The following is a 25,286-nucleotide window of genomic DNA, read 5'->3' on the forward strand; positions in this document are numbered from 1 at the left end:
TATATAGGTTTACATCATACTGACATTTGAAGAAAAAAATCTAATGTAATTTAATAAAGCCGTTCTGAGAAAGTTATTTTAAATTCTTGTCGGACTTTATTTCTTACACTTTCCTTATCATTATAAATGTACTTTGAATTGTAACTATATCATTTGTTTATTTTCTAGAGGGGCAGTTAAGACACATAAAAACTGGGGAACCATTTGTTTTTAACTACCGGGAAGATTTACACAGATGGAACCAGAAAAGATATGAGGCTCTAGGAGAGGTATGGCCATATATATATTCTTTTAATATTGTTTTTTCCAGTTTTGAATACTCAGAATAAAGGTTTTGAAGCTGACTCAGTTCATACACTCTTTCTCCAAAAAGTAATTTCTAAAAAAGGTTTTTGCCTTCTTTTGTTTATTTTTAATGGTTATGTCAGAAATATTTTTTCAGTTTAAAAATTTATGTTTTGATGCAGACATATTGTTTTAGTTTGCAAACTGCTGGAATGCATTTTACCCAATTTGGAGTGGCTTTTATAAAGGGAATTTAGTAAGTTATAAGTTTACAGTTCTAAGCCTATGAAAATGTCCAAACCAAGGCATCCAGAGAAAGATCCTTAATCCAGGAAAGGCCAATGGGTCTAGAATATCTCTGTCATCTGGGAAGTCATGTGGCTGGCATCTGCTGATCTGTTGCTTCTGGGCTCTGTTGTTTTTAGCCTCTGTTTCTGAGAGGGTTCCTCACTTTGCTTCTCCAGTGCTGGCTTTCATCTCTTGACTTCCCTTGGCTTTGTTCAGGTTCTGGCTTGCTTAACATCTCATGGCAATGCCTGTAGGGCTTCAAGCATTTCCAAACATCCCTGTCTCTGTTTTCCAAGTGTTGGCATCTGTGTTACCTCTGCTCTGAAGTTTTTGCTGGCTAGGTCTATTCTGTCTTTTCTATCTCTCTCCAAAGTGTTTCCTCTTTCAAAGGACTCTAGTAAACTAATCAAGACCCACTTGGGATGGGTCGAGTCACATCTTCATTTAATCAAAAGGGTCACACCCACAAGTGGGCGTGCCATGTCTCTGTGGGATAATCTAATCAAGAGTCCAACCTGTAGTATTGAATCAGAATTAAAAGAAACGCTGCCTACTCAATCAGTATAAAAATGTGGCTTTTCTGGGGTACATAATACTTTCAAACTGGCACACATATCCTTTCCATGACCTTCATATTTTACAGTGAGTTGTTAGATAGGAATATAAATTCATGCCATATCTTAATTTTAATATTTTTAATGATCTTAAGAGATTGAATCTTCTACTGTGTCAGGAGGATTGAATGTTCTTTAAAGTCCTTATCTACGTGAAGAAGGTTGATATTAGGGCTAATAAACTGAGTCTAACCTACTTAGCTATAACTTGTTAAAGAATTAGGCCTTGTGATAGTAGATATCTTGTGATATTGCTGGTAGGAACCTTTGAAAATGTTCATCATTTAGATGTATGCTTTGTTGAAGCCAAAAGTTTTACTTATTCTGTGTTGTATTAGATCCTTATTTTTATTAGAATGCACATGGATACATTTGTTCAATATGATAACTAGACAGCTACTTCACTTTTTCTAAGGAAAAGCTGAAGTTTCTATATTCCTTTTTGGCTCTGTAATAAAGTAGCCAAAATGAACTGCGTGGTTAAATAATAGCATGAAGAACATATGAAACTTAGTTTATATTTGCTGGGAGACAATTTTCCATGGATCTTTCACATTTTTGTATGTCTCAGAGCAAAGGCATTAACATTTTCTTTTGACTATCTTTTCTTGGACATTTATTTAGGAAAGAGCTTTGGAAGACAGAGACAATGTCTCCCTCAAGGAAAGAGGGCAGATTTGTTGGCTTTCCAAGATAATGAGGATAATGTCTTCTCTGGTAGAAAAGGATGGAGGGTTTTGATAGCAGCCCCTTTGTGAAATTGGATTTCTTAAGATTGAGGTTCCTTAACTGTGATATAACCCCACTGGGAACTCGGCATCTACCTGACTGCTCCACATCAACCTCTTGAGACTTGAGGGACAAGAGGGACAAATGAAAATATGAAGCTCTTGCTGCCTGCTGTACCCTTAGCAACAAAGTCCTTTGTTACCCAGGAATTTTGTATCTGTTGGCAATGACCGTGAAACTGTGGCAGGCTAACTTGTTAGCTTGCTAGTAGGGTAAATCTCAAATCCTTCTCAGTTCTTGCAAATGTCCAAAATTTGTAACTTAAATATGTTCACTGCTCAGAATAATTTTTGCTGAACATTAAAAAAGTTTGCCCATTTCCACACAAATTACTTATATGCTGCAAACTGGTACTATTTTGACTATAGAATAATTGTACTATATATTCCTAGGAAAGGGCTTGGTTTGTTTGTTTGTTTATTTTTAGATGGGGCCTGCCTTTCATTCCTTCCTGTAAGTCATGTGTACTAGCTCACTTAGTTTGCTGTTTTTATAAACATAACTTGCTCTTTCTGGCATGTGACTTTTTGCTCTCAACCTGTGTCCTCCAATAGCATCTTTATCAAAATCCAATCAGTCTGTACTTTTAGATCATCCCATGCATGAGTAATTCCTTTCTTCTAGGATCTCCTACTAGTTCTTTGGACATATGGAGGGTCACAGTAAGGTCTTGGTGGTCCTTACTCCATGAGAATCAAAATATTTTTTGAGTTCTCATTTTAATGTGTGTATATGTTTTATATTTATGATATTCTGTGTTATCTGGATTACCATCTCCTGTGTGTTTGCATTCACACTGGTTTTCATGATGGACTTGGCCCCAAGTGTCACCCCAAATCACACCTTTTAGGTTTCAAATATAACATTTTTCAAATTTGCATTAGTGGACCTCTCCGTTTCCAGTGCTAATCCCTTTCTTCACCAATATACTGATCAAAAGTAAACATATTTTCCTAGTGAAAAATAACACAGCAGAAGTCTCAGGTGTTAGAGATGGAAAATCTGGATATTAAGCATTTGCTGTATGCCACCTTGCTTCATGCAAGATGTCGTATTTTGAATATTTGGTTTCATTGATAATTCACTGTTGAAGATTGGCCACAAAATGAATTTCATTTCCTATATCTTCAGAGTGAGTTGTATTAGTTCAAATTATATACCAATAATGACACAGTTTTCACAGTGAATGAGTGTTTTTGGTGTTCATTATTTAATGCATATGGAGACCTGTCTTTTTATCTGTATTCCATAATTTTCATCTCTGATCCATACCTTCAGATTGAAGCTAACCAATTTGCTGCTCTTCATTCACATTGGATACTTTAATCTTACATTGTTTTCTCCCTTTGAAATGCCCTTCCTCCCTTGTTATGGTGCCCCACCTCCACCTACCTTCAGGTATGGGGTCAGAAGTCTCCACCTTTAGAAAGCCTTCCCTTATCTTCTGTTTTGCAAAATATTTTTACCTTCTTCTAACTTCCTTTCTTCCTACTCACTTTTACTTCTGATCTTGTCTTATTCTAAAAATGAGTTAAGGTGACATTAAAGATGAGTACCATTTAGCAAGGTTAAGAATTGAATTAAAAATAAATATGGAAATATTCAGTTCCTGGTGCCTGCCCATGCAAAAAATAAAATAAAAAAAAAAAGGAAAGAAATTTAAAAATGGAAAATAATATTAGGAAAGTAAATTGAAACATGTGTTTGGTATATTTCGTGTATAGTACTTATCACTTTGCATTACATCATTTTTTTATGCATACCATTAAACAGTTTGAGGGAAACTTCTGTGTCTTCGTGATATCCAATAAATATTTGTTGAATAAATGACTGTATTATATAAGCATATAAAGTATTAAGTGTAAATTTTAGATCTATGTACTTTAGAAAATTTTTTAATGTCAGGAATTTAAACATTAAGACCTCTATTTTCTGATTGGAGGATAGGAGAATATTATGTTAATGGTAGTTTTCTTCTTTGTAAAGCTAAGCAATTTATCTTTTTATTCTAATTTACACGTTCTAGAAGTTTCAGACTATTAAAGCATCATGTTGAAATTACTGGATAAAAAGAGATTATACATGGCATATTCTGTTGTAAATTTTTTGATCTTCATGGTAAAACTTCAGACTTTGGTAACTATAATTTAGAAAATGTAACTTCTTGTGTAACTGTCTAGTTTTTAGAAAACAAATAAACGTTTGTATTTAAATTTTGGAAATAACTTAGTACTTGATGTTACTATTGGAAAGTAACATCTTTCCAATAGTAAGAGAATAAACGCTCACCCAATTGTGGAGAAGAAAATAATTTACTTCCTATCTTGCAAGAAATGGGCGAGCAACCAAGATGTGGTGGGTGGTGCTCCAAATGACAGGAGGCAGCAGCATATATTACCTAAGCCTCACAGGTAGATTCCTCCTCCATTTCTCCATTGGCTGGGCACCCCAGAGGTTACAACCTATCCAAGAGGTCTTGCTAACCCATGTGAGTCCCATTCCCCACCTTTGGGTGATCCTGGCCCCTTCTTGTTTTTTCCATATAAGGAAATGGTGCCATTCCTCAAGCTTGTGTCAGAGGTTCCCTCCCTCCCCCAACCATGGAACTGATCTGGGCTGGTGTTGCAGCCTTTTGTTTAGTAATTTTTTTGTTTCTCCCATTCCGTGCCGTTTTGTGTGAAAGCTAAACTTAATTTTATTCTTATATTACCAGTATGATCTCTAGTTCCTTTTAGTGAGGACCTGTGGAAAGCATCTTGTCAGGTGCTGGACATACAAGCTCTGAACAAAAGTTAGTTTCCCCCCTGTCATTGTTGGTCATAGAGGATGACTCAGAAGATGGCGTGCCTTTCAGTTTTACTGCCTGGGAGCCTGCCTTAATAAACGTGTTTAATATGGTTAAGATTGGAATTTTAAGGAAATAGATTTTGACTTGAGCCAGCAATCTAAATCTAAGCCTCTTCTGTTTTTTTTTTTTTTTAAAGGAAAGACAGAGAGAAGGAAGGAAGGATAGAAGGAAGGAAGGAAGGAAGAAAGGGAAACATTTTTAAACATTTTCTTGTTTTATTGTATTCTGTTTCTCCGTTTTTGTTACATGGGCTGGGGCCGGGAATCGAACCGAGGTCCTCCGGCATAGCAGGCAAGCACCTTGCCCGCTGAGCCACCGCGGCCCGCCTCTTCTGTTTTTTTTTTGTGTGTGTTTTCCTACTGAATATTGAGTTTTGTCTTCAGCTGAGAGCTACTATATGTTTCACAACTGGCATTTTAGTTTATGTTTATTTCTCTCTTAAGAAGATTATTATAGCAGTCATTCAGCAGGAATTGTTTTTAAGACTTGTTCCTGAAATGCTCTATCATTTCTATGTAAATTAAAGTTATTGTGTAAATAAAATAAACGGGTATGTCAGTTTTTAGAATGCAGTGTTATAACTACCCAAAAGAGTACTCACATAGATACATTTTTATTGTCAAACAAATGCTTTTGCTAATATGTGTATGTTTTATGCTAACCACATAAAGCTTTAAAACATAAAAACCTTTATAAATTTGGATATTTTCTCAATTTAGGAGGTGAAGAGGTGTGAAAGGGTAATTTTCAAAATAGAAATCTTTAGTGTGTGTGTATATATATATATATATATATATATATATATACACACACACACAATGTATGCATATTGGAGTTGAATACCAAGGAGTAACTTTTCTGGTAGAGTGAATTACTGAGACTGAAAAGCTGTCATGTAAAGTAGTAAATAGTGGGTCACAGGGACAGGAAGCAAAAATTTTCCTAGTGGATCACCAGGGGTAATAGTGAGTGATGCCACTGCCATTTTCACCCTTGGTTCCTGGACCCAAGGATCCTGGCTATGGGAGAAATAGCACCATACCACGGATGCTGATTCAGAGCATACACAGCTTCCTGGAGAACATTACCCCAGCCCTTCAAGGTATTGCCTCCTAGTTGGCACCATAATTGAATTTTGAAAAGGCCATTCCACCATTCTATCAATCCGGCTGCTTCTGGATGATGGGAAACATGGTAAGACCAGAGAATTCCATGAGCATGTGCCCGTTTCCACACTTCATTTGCTGTGAAGTGTGTTCCCTGATCAGAAGCAATGCTTTGAGGAATGCTGTGACGATGGATAAGGCATTCTGTAAGTGCACGGATGGTAGTTTTGGCAGAAGCCTTGCATGCAGGGAAAGCAAACCCATATCCAGAGTATGTGTCTATTCCAGTTAGAAAAAATTGCTGCCCCTTCCATGAAGGGAGTGGTCCAATGTAATCAACCTGCCACCATGTAGCTGGCTGGTCACCTCAGGGAATGGTACCATATCGGGGGCTGAGTGTGGGTCTCTGCTGCTGGCAGATTGGGCACTCAGCAGTGGCTGTAGCCAGGTCAGCCTTGGTGAGTGGAAGTCCATGTTGCTGAGCCCATGCATAACCTCCATCCCTACCACCATGACCACTTTGTTCATGAGCCTATTGGGCAATAATAGGAGTTGCTGGGGAAAGAAGCTGACTGGTATCCACAGAATGGGTCATCTTATCCACTTTATTAAAATCCTCTGCTGAACTCACCCTCTTGTGTGTATTCACATGGGACATAAATATCTTCATCTTTTTAGCCCACTCAGAAAGGTCTATCCACAAACCACTTCTCCAGACCTCTTTGTCACCAATTTTCCAATTATGTTCTTTCCAATTCCCTGACCATCTAGCCAAACCATTAGCAACAGTCCATGAGTCAGTATAGAAACGCACTTGTGACCAGTTCTCCTTCCAAGAAAAAAGAACAACCAGGTGCACTGCTTGAAGTTCTGCCCACTGGGAGGATTTCCCCTCACCACTGTTCTTCAAGGACACTCCAGAAAGGGGTTGTAGTGCTGCAGCTGCCTACTTTTGGGTGGTACCTGCATATTGTGCTGAACCATGTGTAAACCAGGCCTGAGTTTTCTCTTCCTGAGTCACATTACTATAAGGAATTCCCCAAGAGGCCATAGCTCTGGTCTGGGAAAGAGAAAGTAATGTGGCAGGAGTGGAGACCACGGGCATTTGGGCCACTTCCTCATGTGAGTTACTTGTGCTTCAGGACCTACTCTGGCCATATCTCGTACCTACCATTTCCATTTCATGATGGAGTGCTGCTGCACACACCCAATTTTATAGTTTGGTGGGTCATACAACACGCAGCTCATGATAGGCAACTCAGTTCTCATGGTAACTTGGTGGCCCAAGGTTATGTGTTCAGTCTCTACTAAGGCCCAGTAGCAGGCCAAAAGCTGTTTCTCAAAAGGAGAGTAGTTATCTGCAGCAGATTGTAGGGCTTTGCTCCAAAATCCTAAGGGTCTGTGTTGTGATTCTCTTATAGGGGCCTGCCAAGGCTCCAAACAGCATCTCTGTTTGTCACTGACACTTCCAATACCATTGCATCTGCTGGGTCGTATGGTCCAAGTGGCAGAGCAGCTTGTACAGCAGCCTGGACCTGTCGCATAGTTTCCTTTTGTTCAGGTTCCCACTCAAAATTAGTAGCTTTTGTGGCCTCTTGATAAATGGGCCAGAGTAGCACACCTAAATGAGGAAAATGTTGTTGCCAAAATCCAAAGAGACCAACTGGGTGTTGTGCCTCTGTTTTGGTCGTAGGAGGGACCAGATGCAGCAACTTATCCTTCACCTTAGAAGGGATATCTCAACATGCCCTACATCACTGGACACCTAGAAATTTCACTGAGGTGGAAGTTCCCTTTATTTTGGTTGGATTTATCTCCCATCCTCTGACATGCAAATGCCTTACTAAGTAACTCTAGAGTGCTGCTTCTTGCTCACCAGATCCAGTCAACACGATATCATCAAAATAATGGACCAGTGTAATGTCTTGTGGGAGGGAGAAATGATCACGGTCCCTGCGGACCAGATTATGACATAAGAATGGAGAGTTGATATACCCCTGAGGTTGGACAGTGAAAGTATATTGCTGACCTTGCCAGCTGAAAGCAAACTGTTTCTGGTAGTCCTTACTAACACCTATTGAGAAAAAGGCATTTGCCAGATCAATAGCTGCATATCAGGTACTAGGGGATGTATTGATTTACTGAAGCAATGATACAGCATCTGGAACAGCAGTTGCAATCGGAGTTACCACCTGGTTGAGCTAACGGTAATCCACGTGTCATCCTCCAAGAACCGTCTGTTTTCTGCACAAGCCAAATAAAAGAGTTGAATGGGGATGTGGTGGGAATCACCACCCCTGCATCCTTCAAGTCCTTAAGAGTGGCAGTAATCTCTGCAGTCCCTCCAGGAATCCGGTATTGCTTCTGATTTACTATTTTGCCAGGTAGGGGCAGTTCTAGTGGCTCTCACTTGGCTTTTCCCACCATAGTAGCCCTCACTACACAGTTAGAGAGCCAATGTGGAGATTCTTCCAGTTGCTCTATTCCAATTATGTATTCTGGAACTGGGAAAATAACTGCAGAATAGGTCTGGGACCCCACTGGTCCCACTGTGAGACAGATCTGAGCTAAAACTCCATTGGTCACCTGCCCTCCATAAACCCCCACTCTGCTTGGTGGACCAGAGTGACGGTTTGGATCCCCTGGAATTAATGTCACTTCTGAAACAGTGTCTAATAATCCCCGAAATATCTGTTCATTTCCTTTTCCCCAATGCACAGTTACCCTTGTAACAGGCTGTCAGTCTCCTTGGGGTAGGCTTGGAGGAAGATTAACAGCATAGATTTGTGGCAGTAAAACAGGGTTCTTCCTTAAAGTGATATGGTATCCCCTTCATTCAAGGGGCTCTGGGTCTGTAACTGTCTCAAGTAAGGAAATTGATTAAGGGGCCGTGACTTTGTGTTTTTGTAATTCAAGTTAGACTTCTGTTCACTGACCTAGAGCTCTTTTGTTTATACAGCTCAAATAAGAATTTAGTAGACTGCCCATCTATTGTACTTTTAGGTATCCCATGATTAACTAGTCAATGCCACAAATCTCTGTGAGTCAGATTATTTTGACTCCTGCTTTGAGTTTGCTGTCTATTATAATAACCACATCCACCCTGTCTTTGGCGATTAAGTGCTGCTACCTGGCTTCTACCAACTCAGCATCCGGTCAGCCCCATTGTGTTTAAGGATTGCAGCTCAGTGACAGCAGTTCCCACAGTAATATCTGACCTACAGAGAAGTGCAACTACAGAGCTCTTCAGGGATTTTGGCGCTAGTCTCACAAATTTATTTCTCACTGTTCTGGTAAAAGGTACATCTTCTGGATATTCCTGGGATGTAAAAGAGCAGGCTTTGCATGATAAATCCACTCTAACATTCCAATCTCTCTAAGCCTCTCGATCCCCTCATCTAGGGCAGTTCTGGTTTTCAACTTCAGGTAATGTCAGCCACCTTTTGATCCATGTTTCAGCCAACCATCCAAACAAGCTGTTAATGCCTTTTCTAATCCCTCGAGCTGTAACACTGAATGTGGAATCTCTACTTAGAGGACCCGTATCCGTAAATTGAGCCTGATCCAGCCTTATATTCCTCCCACCAATATCCCACACCCTTAAAATGCATTGCCACACATATTCCCCAGATTTCTGTCTATATGAATTGGAAAACTCACACCGTTCTTTTGTAGTATAATGTACCTCCTCATGTGTGATAATTTGTACCTCACCTTTAGGGGCCTGTTGGGGCTTTAGTGTATTATAGGTCTGGAAGAAATGAGGGATGGTGGGGGTGGGTCATAAAAAGAATTAGAAGTATCTTCCAAGCCATTTGCTTCAGAGCATTCATTTGCAGTTTCATCTGGTGAAACAGGATCAATCACTCTAGGGCTGATCCCTTCAGGTGGAGGTTGGATGGCCAACTCTTCAAGGCATACTGGAGGTGGGGAGGCTTTGTCCTCAGGGGAGACTATTACAGGGTTATCTGGAGAAGACGCAGCATGACCTAGGGTTTTACCTTGCCACTGAGATCACTATCAATCCATATGTCACCATCCCATTTTTTCACTTTCCCACTCCTTTCCAATCAATGGCCTCACTTAATGGCAGACACCATGCAAGATTGAGATTTTGGTTTACGTTGTAAAGTTGCTACTCTAACAATAAGATTTTGAGTCTTATTTTTGGAGGTCTCAAGTCTACAGCTACAGAAAGTAAGATTTACCTTCAGGACACTCACAGAAATGTCTACATCTGTCAGCACGTAAGCTTCTCGTTTGAAGCCTTAAGACCATCCATTTCACTCATTGATGTATACAGTGTATCTAACAATAACAGCCAACATCTCTATACTTACTGTTTCCACAAAGCTCCATAAAAGTGTCAAAAACATTATCCCCAGAGCCTGGCTTTGTACAAGTGAAGCATTAGAGGAATCGAATGGTGATATTTTGACTATCTCTTTTACCAACTCACTCCATGGATTGGCATTGCCATTCTGATTACTGGAATCAGAGTCCTTAGTGCCTTTGAGTCCAGTCAGAGTAGAAAACTATTCATAAAAACATATTGTTAAGATTCTGTTTCATAAGAACCACTCCTAATACCAAGTTGTATTAGTTAGGGTTCTCCAGAGACACAGAATCAATAGAAACTATTCATAAATATAAAATTTAAAGAAGTGTCTTATGTAACCATGGGAACATAGAGTCCAAAATCTGTAGGGCAGGCTGTGAAGCTGATGACTCTGATGGAGGGTCTGGACGAACTCCACAGGAGAGACTCGCCGGCCGAACCAGAAAGAGAACCTGTCTTTTCTGAATTCCTTAATGATTTCCAGTGAATGAACATTGCTCATTAAAGAAGATACTCCCCTTGGCTGATTACAAATGGAATCAGCTGTGAATGTAGCTGACGTGCTCATGATTTAATTCTATAAAATGTCCTCATAACAAAAGACAGACCACCTGGCCAAATTGACACATGAACCTGACTATGACAGCCGGGATGCCAGCTGTATTGTATTTGGCGTCATACAGCGGATGAATTAGGTTGCTGACAGTTCTAAGAGACAGTCCTCCATGGGTCTCATATTTCTAGATGTCTTGCAGGATATGCCAGTAACGCAAAGACCTGACCATTCTTTACCTGAACCATTTCTTAGGGTTGTGGGTGCAGTGAGCAGTCTTGAGGGGTGAGGTAATATCTCTCTCTGGGACAAAGAACAGGCTTGCTTACAGCTTTTGGTAAAATGGTTCACTCTCCAAGCTTAGCATTCCTTAGCTTTGACACAAAGTCCCTGTGAGTGCTGTTTCCATTTGGACTCATATCATGTTGTCCTCAAGGGGTCCAGGGAACCAATGCAATCATGCTGCTTTTTTCCCATGAGTAATAGTCATTTGTCATGATCCTAGGAGTCTCCTATCTGTTACCAAAATCCATAAAAGAACAACAGGTTAACTTATTATCTTTAAGTAGAGTAGAATGAAATTTCGTAACTAAGTGACAGTTGAGTCTACAGTAGATAGGTGTTCAGTAATCTTTCTGTTTTCAGTATGACCTCTCACTTCTACTCTCCACTGGAACTGCATTTTCCAGATTGATGCCTCTGGGGTTTTATTGGGCAAAAACCGTGCTTTCTTTATTTCAATGGGTGGTACTATTATTTATCCAGATATTTAATTCAAAAGCATCAGAATTCTTTACTTTTCTCCATTTTTAGGTGGAAACCATGGGTCATTTTACCTCTTTTTGGCTTAAGTCTGTATCATCTCTTAACTAAGATGATTGCAGTTCTTTCCCTCCAATGTTGTCCTTCCATGCCTGCTCCCCTCCCACCATTCCTATCCCTTTGAACCTGTTCTTTTTTTTTCTTATTGACAAACCAAAACAACATACAAACACGAACATTCTTTAACATACAAACATTCCATACATTGTGCGCTATCAGTGGCTCACAATATCATTACATTGTAGTATATTCATCACCATGATCATTTACTAGAACATTTGAATCACTTCAGAAAAAGAAATAAAATGAAAAAAGAAAAAATTCATACATACCATACCCCTTACCCGTCCCTCTCTTTGACACTAGTATTTCCATCTACCCATTATATTTTAATCTTTGTTCCCCCTATTTTTTTCTATATAAGGGATATAGAATATCACTAGTATTTCAATCTATTCAATTTATTTTAACATTTTGAACCTGTTCTTAACACTGCTTCCAGAAGCTTCTTTTAATGGTGCAATGTGATGAAGTTTGCCTATGTTTACAGTCTTTAAATATTTCCCTAGAAAATGGAATTGAAACTCTTTAATACATTTCAAAAGTTGGCTCTTTTACATTTCTCAAGCTTGATCAGTTGCCTCCTTTCTTGCCCCAGTTTCTACTTACCCTGTGCTCAAGGCATATAAACTCAATTGTGGTTTCAAATGTGCTATGCTGTTTTATATCTCTGGGCCTCTGCTCATGCAGGGAGCATTTGGTGCCAAAGATGCTGCTACACCATCCCTCTCCCATCTGCTTGCAGAATATGTGTTCATCTTTCAAGCTTACATCAACCTCTAAAAAAGCTTCCTATGATCCACATTGGATAGAATGGACCCATCTTTCCTTTGTATCTCTGTGTTCTTTTAAAATAATTCTAACGTCTATCATACGTCATTTCCTTTTGCATTTAATATAAATTTCTTCCTTTCTAGGTGTCTTGGTGGAATCCCCTATACTAAGTTTAGATGGATACTGATCACATCTAGATGGAATTTAGTCAGAATATGCCCTAAGACCTTCCATAACCTTCCTCTGACTCAAGGTGGGCTCATTCTCTGTGGCGATTCAAGCATACCATGTGATGCCTACTGCTTTATTACCATCAGAACCCACCATTTCTTTTTTATCTTGTTCAGTAGCTTTCTGCCTACAAAAACAAGGGTGATATCACTATAGCATGATAATGTAACTGCTGTATTTTTTCCTTTAGAAGCAGGAACCTTTCTCATTATTTGGTCAGTACAGTTTATAGTTGAACAATGATAAGTTCACTGGGAATTGTAACATATGACAGTAATTCCTGGAAATTCATTCCCAGATGATATCCTTTGTAGTAGATGTAACCTAAAAAATAGGAATCAAAGATACTGGCACCTTACTAGATTTCCATTCATTCATCAACAGTTGGTCCTGTTCATCCTTTTAGTGAATATCTGAAATATCTATGATGCCACGCAGGTTTTCATTTCAGATTACCATTAGACTTTGTCAGGTTCTAAAGAAGAGGTGGTCTTGACAAACACATGACTTCATCCCTTCAGGCATCTGATACAATTGTTCTAAGATAATATTCTCTTGCTCTCAGCCTCTCAAGTCACCAATGGAATGTTGCATTTCCCTTGTTGCATAACTCATTTATTCATTCATTTACTTTCTGCTACTATTTCTTCTTCTTTCCATTTGTCATTGATTTCAATCCAAATCTTCTTACTTTTGGAAAGGACATTGGTTTCGTTTGAGGTTCAGGCCTGGTTTGCCAGCAAAGAATATTCCCTTTCAGTCCATCCCCATTTATAGGGTAGGGTTACGCAGACAAAGAACTAGTAGGCTATATTGTCCACTAGGCAGTATAGCTGCAGTCATTGTCAATCCCAATGTTGCAAGATTGTATGAAAGCATGATCCATCCTGTCAGGAATGGAATAAAGATTTCCCTCAGAATTCTGGAATAAAGTTTTAATGGTATAGATATTCAGAAGTCATTATGCTCCCACTTACAGTTTATTTCAGTGAATGGATACAAAGCAAAGGGAAAAGGCTTATGAACAGAGCCTGGAGGAAACCAAATGCAAGCTTCTAAAAGTCCTCTCCCATTGGAGTCTCATAGGAGATACTTAATTGCTCCAACCGTGAGTTGTAATAACATGTTCAAAGTTTTGTCTATAGGGAAGCTTACCTGAGCCTAGAAATTCAAAGTTTTTACTGAGGGTTGGTCATGTAGGCACTATTGGCACTATTGGCCTACGTGACCAATTTAGTTCCTGAAGCTTGACTTCTGGTTTTCTGAAGCCAGAAGGAAAGTTGGTACTTTACATAAATCACATTTTTTTTTTTGTTGCACAAACTAAGCACATTGGTACAGTGTAGTGTAAGACTCCAACTGTGCAAAACACTCATCTGTTAGAACATTCTTAGAGCTGAATTCTCAGGAACCAGCCAAGGGACAGTCATGAAAATAGACCCTTATTAGGAATATAGAACATTTGCGCTACTGAGGCTTGTACACTATACCATCAGCTTCCTAAAAAATGAAAACAGGTTCTCTTTCACCCTTTGCACCCACACAGTTTCTCAAACATGTACTTCACATTGTGGTAGTCAGTAAGTGTTCATTAGAGGAATTTAAATGACTTTACTTTTTGAGTAGAACAAAACTTAGAGTGTGGTTCAACTTATTGATAATCACTAGCCATGCCCCAGCTTCAGCCTTGAGGTTGGTTCCAGTCAAGTGATAGGCCTCTAATTCTAGACCTCATGTATGACTTTGAATTCTATCTTAAAGGTTAGACTTTTTTTCTGTCTTCATAGCCATAACTTTTAGCCTGCCAACTGACAGATTATTTTAGGCTAGGTTATTCCTTGGATGGGGTATGTCTCCAGTTGTCATTAATGGAAAGGAAGGCAAGAAGAAAAGTGGTTGGAACAGTACTTTGAACTTTGCCAGAGTGACTACAGAATTGAAGGCATGTATTAAGAAACAAGAGTATGTTTCCTGTGATGGTTTGAAAGGATTATGTGCCCTAGAAGAGCCATGTTTTAATCCTGATCCAATCTGTGGGAGCAATCATTTCTTTTAATCCCTATTCAGCACTATAGGTTGGAAACTTGATTAGATTATTTCCAAAGAGATGTGACGCACCCAATTGTGGGTATAAACTTTGATTAGAGGGAGATGTGACTCTGCCCGTTCCAGGTGGGGTCTTGATTATTTTGCTGCAATCCTTTAAAAGTGGAAGCATTTTGGAGAGCCCTAGAGAGCCACGAGACTAAGCAGAGCTAGGCAGCCAGAGACCTTTGGAGATAAAGAAGGAAAAGCTCCCTTGAGAGTTTCATGAAGCAAAAAGGCTGAAGAGAAAGCTAACAGGCATCACCATGTTCAGCATGTGCCTTTCCAGTTGAGAGAGAAACCCTGAACCTTACTGGCCTTTCTTAAGTAAAAGTATTCTCTTTGGTGCCTTAATTTGGACATTTTTATAGAGTTGCTTTAATTGGGACATTTTCTCAGCCTTAGAACTGTAAACTTGTAACTTAATAAATTCCCCCCTTTTAAAAGTTGTTCCATTTCTGGTGTATTGCATTCTGGCAGCTAGCTAACTAGGACATTTCCCACTGTGCTGCTCTCCCTCAAACACTGGGTATAGTCCATTAATTTTCATTTATTATCTATCCTTTTCTATTACTTACAAATTAGAACACTTCCTTTTTAGCTACTTGGTTGTACCTTTAAATTGGGAGAAAAGAGCATTTAATAAGAAAAATTTCTCCTTTTATATAAAAACAGCAAAATAACAGGTATCTTTTTTTTTAAGCCCTTTTCCTGTATTTCTTTTAATTAAGCCATAAAAGATTTGGTAATTATTTCTTTTTTCACACTTATTTTCATGGTAACCAGTTGAAAAGTAATAAGCTATGGCTGTAATGTTACTATAAAAGAAAACTGGGTGCTAAAAAATCTGAAAAGAATAAAATATTTTTCTACATGAGTAACATTATGAGTAGAGGTAAAGAGCTTTTCTAATTTTATTGATCAGATTAACAGGTGTTGCATTTAACATTTCTCTCATAATAATGTCTTCCTTTAGATAATATTGAAAGACTGTTGTCCTATAGAAGGGTAGGATGATAGAGAATATCTCATTTATCCTGATGACTTTGGTTAGCTGGGTAGCAGAATAAATAAGCTGAATAAACTGATAATGCCAATGTAAAAGCAAGAAAATTCAGTAATATAGGTCAGATGAAGAATAGTTATTAATAACCACTGAAAGCAAGACAATAGTGTGAGTTGGTTACAAATAAGTTGATGATTTGTAGTAAGACTGAACAGACAGAGTAATTGGGAACAAGTAGGTATATATGTATTTTGTCAATTAGCGTTTACCAACTTAACAAGAGAGCAAATATCAACTAAGGTAGGCAATTAGTACCTAGGTGAGATTTCCAAGAGACTAGGCCTGAGCTGCGGAGTGTTCTTGGTTAGTAGTTTTAGCTTTGCATGACAGGTAGCTGACACTTGGCAGTAACCATTTGTTAAGAATAAGTTGGCTGCCTGCTGTCAGTGGCCCATGTGAGGTGTATAGAACAGCAGACTGGATACCCAAGGCCACAGCCTGCTGAAGTGGGTATCCACTCCTCCACACTCCGAGTTTTAAGATAGAGTGTGAAAATAGGAGAGTTACAAGTGGGTTCAATTTGCATACATTTTATAAGAAAATTTGAAGGGAAAGAATTAATTCACTCTTTATCACCTCAATGCATTATTTTTTTGCTCTTTTAAGTATTTGGACTGTGATTTTTCCCTTAAAAGTTATCTGTGGAGCTGTTTTACATACGAAATGTCATCCATACAAAGATTTTCAGGATGTAAGCTCTCTTAATAGTAGGTATTTACCTGTGTTAAAGGTGACTTGTAAGTTAATGTCCATGTTTTGTCCAGTCTGACCCTTTACAGGTAAGTTGTTTCATACAGGTGTGATGATAAAGCCTATTTATGTAAGCTGCTGGAGTTGGATAGTGAGGTGTAGGCATGTTTGCATAAATTTTGTGATTGTTAAGATGTTTTTTATATTATTTTATTGATCATTACAGAGGTACCTATACAATCATAATTGACATAATGGATTGTAAAATGGTGTATATAAGTAATTCAGTGGTCAATAACATCTCTGTAAATTATTTGATTCCCAAAACAATATCTACATTTACATTTCTCTCTGCTCTGGACTGGGTATCTTCACTTGGGTATTTCATCATGCATCTCACACTCTGCATGTACAAAATTGAACTGATTGATCATCTTTCCACTTCCCAGGAAAGTGTTCCCATATACCACTAAACTATATAGTCACCCATGACAGGTATCTAGAAATTAAGCTTGAGTTCCTCCTTTCTCTCAATCCATATAGGTAGCCGATCTTCATAGTTTACCTCATAATTATTCCTCTAATCCTCTCCATCCATGCCAAGACCGTCTTAGTCCAGTCTCCTTGCATTCATTTGTTTGTTCATTAATTCATTCTTTCAGTCAGTCAGTCAGTCATTTAGCAGGTATTTGTGAGGTCTACTGTGTTCCAAGCTGTTGTTCTAGGAAATGGAGAGATCACGGAATTAAACAAAAAAATACCTCTGCCCTTGTAGAGATTGCATTCCAGTGGGAGAGAAAGACACAGATAATAAACCAACTAAATAAGATAAGTACATAGTATTAGTATTTGGGTGGTGTTTTGCTTTGCTAAAGCTGCCGAAATGCAATAAACAAGAAATGGGTTGGCTTTTACAATGGGGAGGTTGGCTTACAATTTACAGTTTGGCAGCCATGAAAATGTTCAACTCAAGACATCAACAGGATGATACCTGGACTCTGAAGACAGGCTGCTAGCAACCCGCATACCTCTGTCACATAAGAAGACACATGGCCAATGTCTGCTGGTCCTTCTTCCTTGAGTTTCATTGCTTTCAGCTTCTGGTTTCAGTGACTTCCTCTCTGTTTTCTGTGGGTCCTCTCCAGGGCTTTTCTCCTTGAGCTTCTCTTTGTTTCATCTCTTAGTTTCTATATGTGTTTTATTCTCTTATAAAGGACTCCAACAAGAGGGTCATGACCCACCCTAAATGATACGGGTCATAACTCAATTGAAAGAGCCTAATCAAAAAGTCCCATCCATAATAAGTCTACATCTGCCGGAATGGATTAAAAGAGCATGGCGGGCGGTGCAATGGTGACTCAATGGCAGAATTCTTGCCTGCCATGCTGGAGACCTAGGTTCTATTCCCAGAGCCTACCAAGCCAAAAAATTGAATAAGTGAAAAAATAATATGGCTTTTTCTTGGGTACATAGCAGCTTCAAACTACTACAGTTGGTATGATGGTTTGGAGGTTTCATGAACTCCAGAAATGTCATATTCTTAAAGCTAATCCATTCTATTGGAGCTAATCCAAGAATAGGATTGTGAGTGGGACATTTTGATTAGATTATTTTAGTTCAGGCAGGTGGATCTTAATCCTTTTACTGGGGTCCTATATAAGAGATGAAATTCAGAGAAGCACACAGAGAAGCAGAGAGGGCAAAGCCACAGAAGCTGAGGTAGGACACACAGAAAACAGGAAGAAACCATAGAAACAGAGAGGAAGCCGCTGAAGCAAGAAGCTGGAAGCAATGAAATCTGGGAGAGAAGGGAGAGACCAACAGACATCACCATGTGCCTTGAGGATCGCCAGTGGCTGGTCTTCAGGGAGAAACATCACCTCTTGATGCCTTGATTTGGACATTTTCACAGCCTCAGACCTGTAAACTTGTAAGTTAATAAATCCCCATTGGAAAAGGCCAACTCATTTTCTGGTATATTGCATTTCATCAGCTTTAGCAAACTAAAACAGATAGTGATATGTGTTTTAGAAAAAAATAAAGCATGGGACAGAATGAGTTGAGTAATGGAAAGAGTCTAGGAATACTTCAATGTAAAATAGTTGAGGAGATGAGGAATCAGCAAGACTGAAAAGAACAGGCCATGAGATACATAGGAGGTTGTGATGCCTTCAAACCATCCGAAGAACATGTATGAAGGAGAAGGAATGATGAGTTGACCATTAGATTCAGTCACATGAAGTCAGTGAAGATACCCTGGTTTCAGTTCTTCTGACTCATCTCTCAGGTTGAAGTTGTGCTTCTTGTCACTTTGTTCTCCACTCTGCAGCCAGACTGATTTTCCACAATCACAAACTTTATCTATTTCTCATTGACCATAGGATAAAGTTCAAACTCCTTAATTTGGCATACGAGACCCCATGTGACCTGTGTGACTTCATATCCCTCTGTCATACTCTATACTCAAGCCACCATGAACTTTTTGAATTATTTGAAGTTATTTCCCTCACAATCTTAATATGTTTTCTCTTCTTGACACAAAACACTTGTTCCCTCCTTCATCTTTCCAACTGCTACTCATCCTCAGGTAATACCTAAGTATCACTTCTTTAGTGAACCCTTCTCTGATCCTGGGATTATGTTAGAGTATCAGAGATTCTAATGTTACTGTCATAGCTTATATTACACTTTGTTTTTTCCTCATATTTAATGTCTCTCTCTCTTTCAGATACTTGTCTTCAGATTGTAAGTCAAATGAGGCCAGGGTCCCTATTCATTTGGTTTACAGCCATTTTCCTGGCTCCATGTACAGAGGCTGGCATAGGACTAGCACTTAATAATATTTGTTGAATGACTATTGAATAAGATAAGAATGTGATATTTCTGCCCAATATTACTATGGGATTTGAAGCATTTTTATTGTTCAAGTCAGTTGTGACTTCAGATGTGTATTTTTATGTAAAATGAAAGTAGTAATCCACTTTTTCTTCTTTTAGTACAAAAATTTAGCAGGTTAAATGTCTACAAAAGCCAAAGAAAATGAGAAAGAGAAGTAAAGTATAAAGTGTTCCTAAAAGTGCTACATTTATATATAGACTGGAAAAGAGAAAACTCTAGAGAACTTGATCATAGGTCACAGATCTCTTCAAGGTAATACTATAAAAGAAGGAAAGGAATTGTTTTTCTTTTCTAAAGATTGTGGGAAAGCAGCAGTTGCCTGAAGTAGGGAAAGAAAAGTTTAAGCTAAACATTAAAGAAAAAAATTCTCAGCTTATTTACTGAGAAAACTGATAGGCAGTAGAACAAGACTTCAAAGAACTATAACTTTGAAGGTTCTATATTCAAGAAATAACTAACTGTAGTCATAGGGAAGTATTGCTTTCTTTTGTGATGTTCTGAAGAACTGATCATATTTGATTTACTGTAAATTCAGAAATTATCCTGTGCATTATGGCTTTTAAAATTTCCTGTATAACTTTGAGTGGAAATATGGATGCCTCTGATCTGGATGGAACTAAATTAGAGCAGAGTACAGGGTAAAGGATGATATCGTCCATATTTTAAAACTTCAGCTTCTGAATGAGACCAAAGGGAGAGATGCTTATTTGGTGCAGAATTTATATTTTAGGTAGTGCATTACCTAATTTAATTTGAATGGTCAGTTTAGTTGAACACCGTAAGTACATGGAATCTTGAATAGGGCATGAGATTTTGTTGGTTTGTCTAGGTTAATGTGATGCCCCCATATATCCCAGAGTAATTTGGGCAGTGAAGAAAGTATTTTCCCTTGGGGGACTGGGAAGAAAAGAAGAAATATTCAACTTCCCCATTTGGAGAATTCCTGATAGTCTTGCAGGCAGTGGGGACCACAAAATCAATAGGCTGAGCCCTCTATCTTGGAGTTTGCCATTATGAAACATATTCCTGCAAAGGATAGGCTAAGCTACTTAAAATTAGGCATAAGAGTCACCCTCAGGGAACCTCTTTTGTTGCTCAGATGTGTCCTCTCTCTCTAAGCTGATCTGACAAGTGAACTCACTGCCCTCCCCTCTACACAGGATATGACTCCCAGGGGTGTAACTCTCCCTGGCAGTGTGGGACTGAACTCCCTGGATGAGACCTGACATCAAGGGATTGAGAAAACCTTCTTGACCAAAATGGAGAAGAGAGAAATGAAACAAAATAAAATTTCAGTGGCTGAGAGATTTCAAACAGAATCAAGAGATTATCCTGGAAGTTATTCTTATACATTATATAGCTATCCCTTTTTTGTTTGTATTGGAATATTGGAGTGGCTGGAGGGAAGTACCTGAAACTGTGTGAGCTGTGTTCTAAGAAGCCTTGATTCTTGAAGACAATTGTATAAAGATATAACTTTTACAATGTGACTTTGTGATTGTGAATACCTTATCTCTGATGCTCCTTTTATCCAGGGTATGGATAGATGAGTAAAAAAATGTGGATAAAAATAAATAATGGGGGGGGGGTGGATAAGAGGTAAAATAAATTGGGTAGATAGAATACTAGTGGTCAGTGAGAAGAAGGGGTAACATGTATGGGATTTCCGAGTTTTTTCTTTTTTCTTTTGTTTCTTTTTCTGGAGTGATGCAAATGTTATAAAAAATGATCATGGTGATGAATACTCAATTATGTGATGATACTGTGAGCCATTGATTATTCACCATGTATGGAATGTATGTGTGTGAAGATTTGTCAATAAAAATATTTAAATAAAAGTTCCTGTACAGATTTCATATATAAATAAAACTAGAGAAACGTAAAATGACTTACTAAGCACCCTGAGTGAATTATCATTAGATCCCTTTTTCATAGTTGTCAATCACACTGCTTTCCAGTATAGTACATTGGAAACTCTGATCCAGCCATTCATAAGGAATTTCATAATATTTTAAGCTTATATAATGATGACTCGATTTGTATATTAGTTAAATATTACATAAAAATTATTTAGAACAGCCCATTTGTTCTAGTTTGCAAGCTGCTGTAATGCAATATACCAGAACTGGAATGGCTTTTACAAAAGGGGAATTTAATAAGTTACAAGTTTACTGTTCTAAGGCAATGAAATCACTCAAATTAAGGCACCACCAAGTGGTTACCTTAATTCAAGGAAGTCTCATGGGTTAGAAGCACCTTTGTCAGCTGGGTAGTCGCATGGCTGGTGTCTGCTTCTCCAGGTTCAGGCTTGCTTAACATCTCATGGCGACGTCTGCTGGGCTCCAAGCATCTCCAAACACCCATGTCTCTCTTCTCCATGTGTTCGCATCTCTGTCAACTCTGCCGTGAAATTTCTGTCGGCTCTGAGTCTTCTGCCGTTTCTCAAGGCTCTGTTGTTTCTGGCTCTCTCTCCAAAATGTTTCCTCTTTTAAAAGATTCCAGTAAGCCAATCAAGACCCACCTGGAATGGGTGGAGTCACATCTCTATCTAATCAAAATTAATACCCACAATTGGGTGTGTCACATCTCCCTAGAGAAAATATAATCAAAAGAGTCCAACCTATAGTATTGAATCAGGATTAAAAGAAATGGCTGCCTCAGTAAGATGGAATCAGGTTTAAAAACTTTTCTAGAGTACATGATAATACTTTCAAGCCTGCACACCATTATTCGTAATGTCCTGAATTAGTATTTCTGACATGGTAAATTCTTTTTTTATGAATTAAGTTGAGCATTTAGGTAGATCATTTCTTTTTCTTCCAAGGTAATTTTTAGTAAATTAGTTCTATAGTGTGTTGAAGAATAATTTAGGGCCCATAGAATTTACCTTCTGATTCAAAATACTGATTTTTAAGAATTCTACAGAAAACCTCATTGGTTTTCCCATTTAAAGCTATAGAGATAATATGCTATGTTTTCCTCATTTGGAAAGAACTTATTTATTTATATAAATTCCTACACTGACATGCTCTGTGGTATTTTTAGCTTTTTGCCATACTGTGACCCCTGCTTACTAATGTCTGAGACATTGTGCTGTCCCTTTCACCTGGACTGCGCCTTTACCTCACATATAAACTGCAGTTTTTATCTTTTTCAAAATCCTTGTTGAAACATATGTTGTTGTTGTTTTCTTTTTTTTTTCTGGGGTGGGGTGGGGCTGATGCATGGTCAGGGAATCAAACCTGGGTCTCCCACATGGAAGTTGAGCATTCTACCGCTAAACCATCCGTGCACCCTGAAACCTATGCTTTTTATTTTCAAATGATTACCTTGATGGAGAAAAAGGATGGGATTCCCTGGCACAATCCCCTTTTTGGGGACTATGCTCTTCTAAGTAATTGCCATTTTATATGACTTACTTTCTTTGGTCACCAGATTGTTTCCTATATTTAATTAAAGCCTGAGTCCTTAGATATAAAATTATCTGGTAAAATTCGATTATATGGTAGAAATTCTATTAACCAACTTAAACTGGTTTCAAACTAACTTGCTGGATAACTGAAGTACACTGAATATTGTGGATAGCATAGTATTTGCTCTAGTAGCCTAAGTCTCTGTCCCTTCAGTTCAGTTTGTCCTTTAATTTTATTACAGTTGCACTTTTTTGTTATTATCCTGTAAACCAATGAAACTGAAAGGAAAGAAAGAGAATTGTTATGTTTATGAAAGAAAGTTGAATAATTTGGAAAGATTGGATAAAGTCAAGTACTGAAGCAATTGCTGTCAGATTAGGTATGAAGGAGATATCTGTAAGATCATGTGTATGTGTGTGTGTTTGTGTTTGTGTAGTTATAGAAATCTAAAAGGATGTTGCACTCAGATTGCTTTGCAAATGTTTTTTTAAATGTTTTAAACTTTCTCAATACACTTTAAAGAAATTAAGTTAGAAATCATACATGCTGCATAATGGATCAAACATTCCAGAATTCCAGTCAATAGAATAATACTCAAAGAGAAGGCCTTGGTTCTCTGATAGAAGATTGACAAGTGAATGTGTGTTTATATTCGTAAAAGTGAATAGGACTTTCACTCCCAGCCAAGATATGGAAGAACAGGGAATGAATTTGTCCTCTGCCTAAAATAAATAAAAAGCCACAGAATATATCTGAACAATTTTCAGAAAGCCTTAGTTTTGGCTGTAAGACCTCCAGCTCATTGGATGAGGAAATTCCCCTCATTGTTTAGGGCAATCTCCTTTTTTGAGTGTAAATGAGAACAGACACAGATGCAATCAACTGAGTATAGATGCACATTTATCTATGAAATACTCTCATAGTAGCCTTCAGGCCAGTGCTTGCTTGACCAAACAACACGAAACCATAGCCTAGCCAAATTGGCACATGAACTTTACCATCATCCTTGTCAACTTGGAGCTGATACACATCTCCTTAAACTGTATTTAATCTCCAAGTAAAGACAATAGCTTAGTCATACTTTTGCATAACATATAATAAAGCTGTCATGTATACAATTGAAAATGCAGCAGCACTTTCCCCAGAAGAGGATCCAGTCTTTAGGTGAAATTCACTCTTATCGCTGATATCCTATAACCTAAATTCTATGACATAAGCTTAGTATGATGGTGTTATGTAAGGAGATAAGATAAGGGAAAATATATTTAGATGCAAATGCATTTATAACAAAATAGGGAGAAATGCAATCATTTCTATCCTCATATCTGCAACTGGAAGAAATCATTCATATAGTCGTGACTGGTATTTATAACTACCTTCTTCCACTACCCTTCCATATTCCCTTTACTCTTGGCAAGCACCTGAGCTGATCATGATTCTTTGCAGGTGGGGTGACCCAGGCCTTCCTTTCTGAAGGGACTTGGACAGTAGCAGTCCTGCCTGGAATACAGGAGATTCCTTGGACACCTCTTAGTTCTGTGTGCCCTGTGATTAAAGTCAGTGGAATACTACAGCAACACAATTGTGCTTCCACCTTAAAGAACTAGATAAAGAAGAGCAAATTAAACCCAAAGTATAATGAAGAAAGAAAATAATAAAGAGCAGAAATCAATGAAATAGAAAACAGAAAAGAAAGAAAAATTGATAAAAACAAACTTTTGCTGGTTCTTTGAGTTTATCAATAAAGTTGATAAAACATCGGGCAAAATAAAAAAGAAAACAGATTGACAATTTTTGAAATAAGAGAGATATAACTACATATTTTACAGATATTAAAAAAATAGTAAGGGAGGTAGCACAACATTGTGATTGTAATGAACAGTACGATTTATGTATGTGAATGTGATTAAAAGGGGAAATTTTAGGTCATTGTGCTAGTGTGAAGCTGTTCTGTACCCCAGAAAAGCCATGTTCTTCTAATCCAATCTTGTGGCAGCAGACAAGGTGTCCTCTTGTTGGTGTCTTAATTTGAACAGCTTCATGTCCTTAGAAATGTAATCTGTAACTTAATAAATCCCCTTTATAAAAGCCAAACCATTTCTGGTATATTGTATTCTGGCAGCTTTAGCAAACCAAAAACAGTCATATGTATGTTTCTAGAATAAAAATTTTTAAAAAGACGTAGTACTGTACAAACACAGTGAAACCCTATTTTAAATGATGAATTATCATTAATAGTACAGTTATAGTTGATAGTTCAATTATAAAAATGTTTTTCCTGAATTATAACAAATATACCACACTAGTGCAAGGTGTTAATAATAGGGAGGTGTATGTGGGGGAAAAGGATAGTAAAGGAATATTGTGAATAACATTATGCCAATATATACAATAATTTAGATAAACTGGACAAATTCATTGAAGG

The 25,286-nt window shown here is 38.0% G+C and overlaps 1 protein-coding gene across 9 annotated transcripts in view; it reads left to right on the plus strand.

Annotated features, from left to right (window-relative positions):
* ARB2A (ARB2 cotranscriptional regulator A) overlaps nt 1-25,286 on the plus strand; it is a 545,745-nt gene that overhangs the window by 76,559 nt on the left and 443,900 nt on the right. For all 9 annotated transcript variants that reach the window (XM_077139148.1, XM_077139150.1, XM_077139149.1 and 6 more), the window contains one exon: nt 169-269. In XM_077139148.1, coding sequence (XP_076995263.1) covers nt 169-269 — 101 coding nt within the window. The remainder of the gene's footprint in view (nt 1-168; nt 270-25,286) is intronic.

This window comes from Tamandua tetradactyla, chromosome 21 (genome assembly GCF_023851605.1).
Source record: "Tamandua tetradactyla isolate mTamTet1 chromosome 21, mTamTet1.pri, whole genome shotgun sequence".
Classification (NCBI taxonomy): domain Eukaryota; kingdom Metazoa; phylum Chordata; class Mammalia; order Pilosa; family Myrmecophagidae; genus Tamandua; species Tamandua tetradactyla.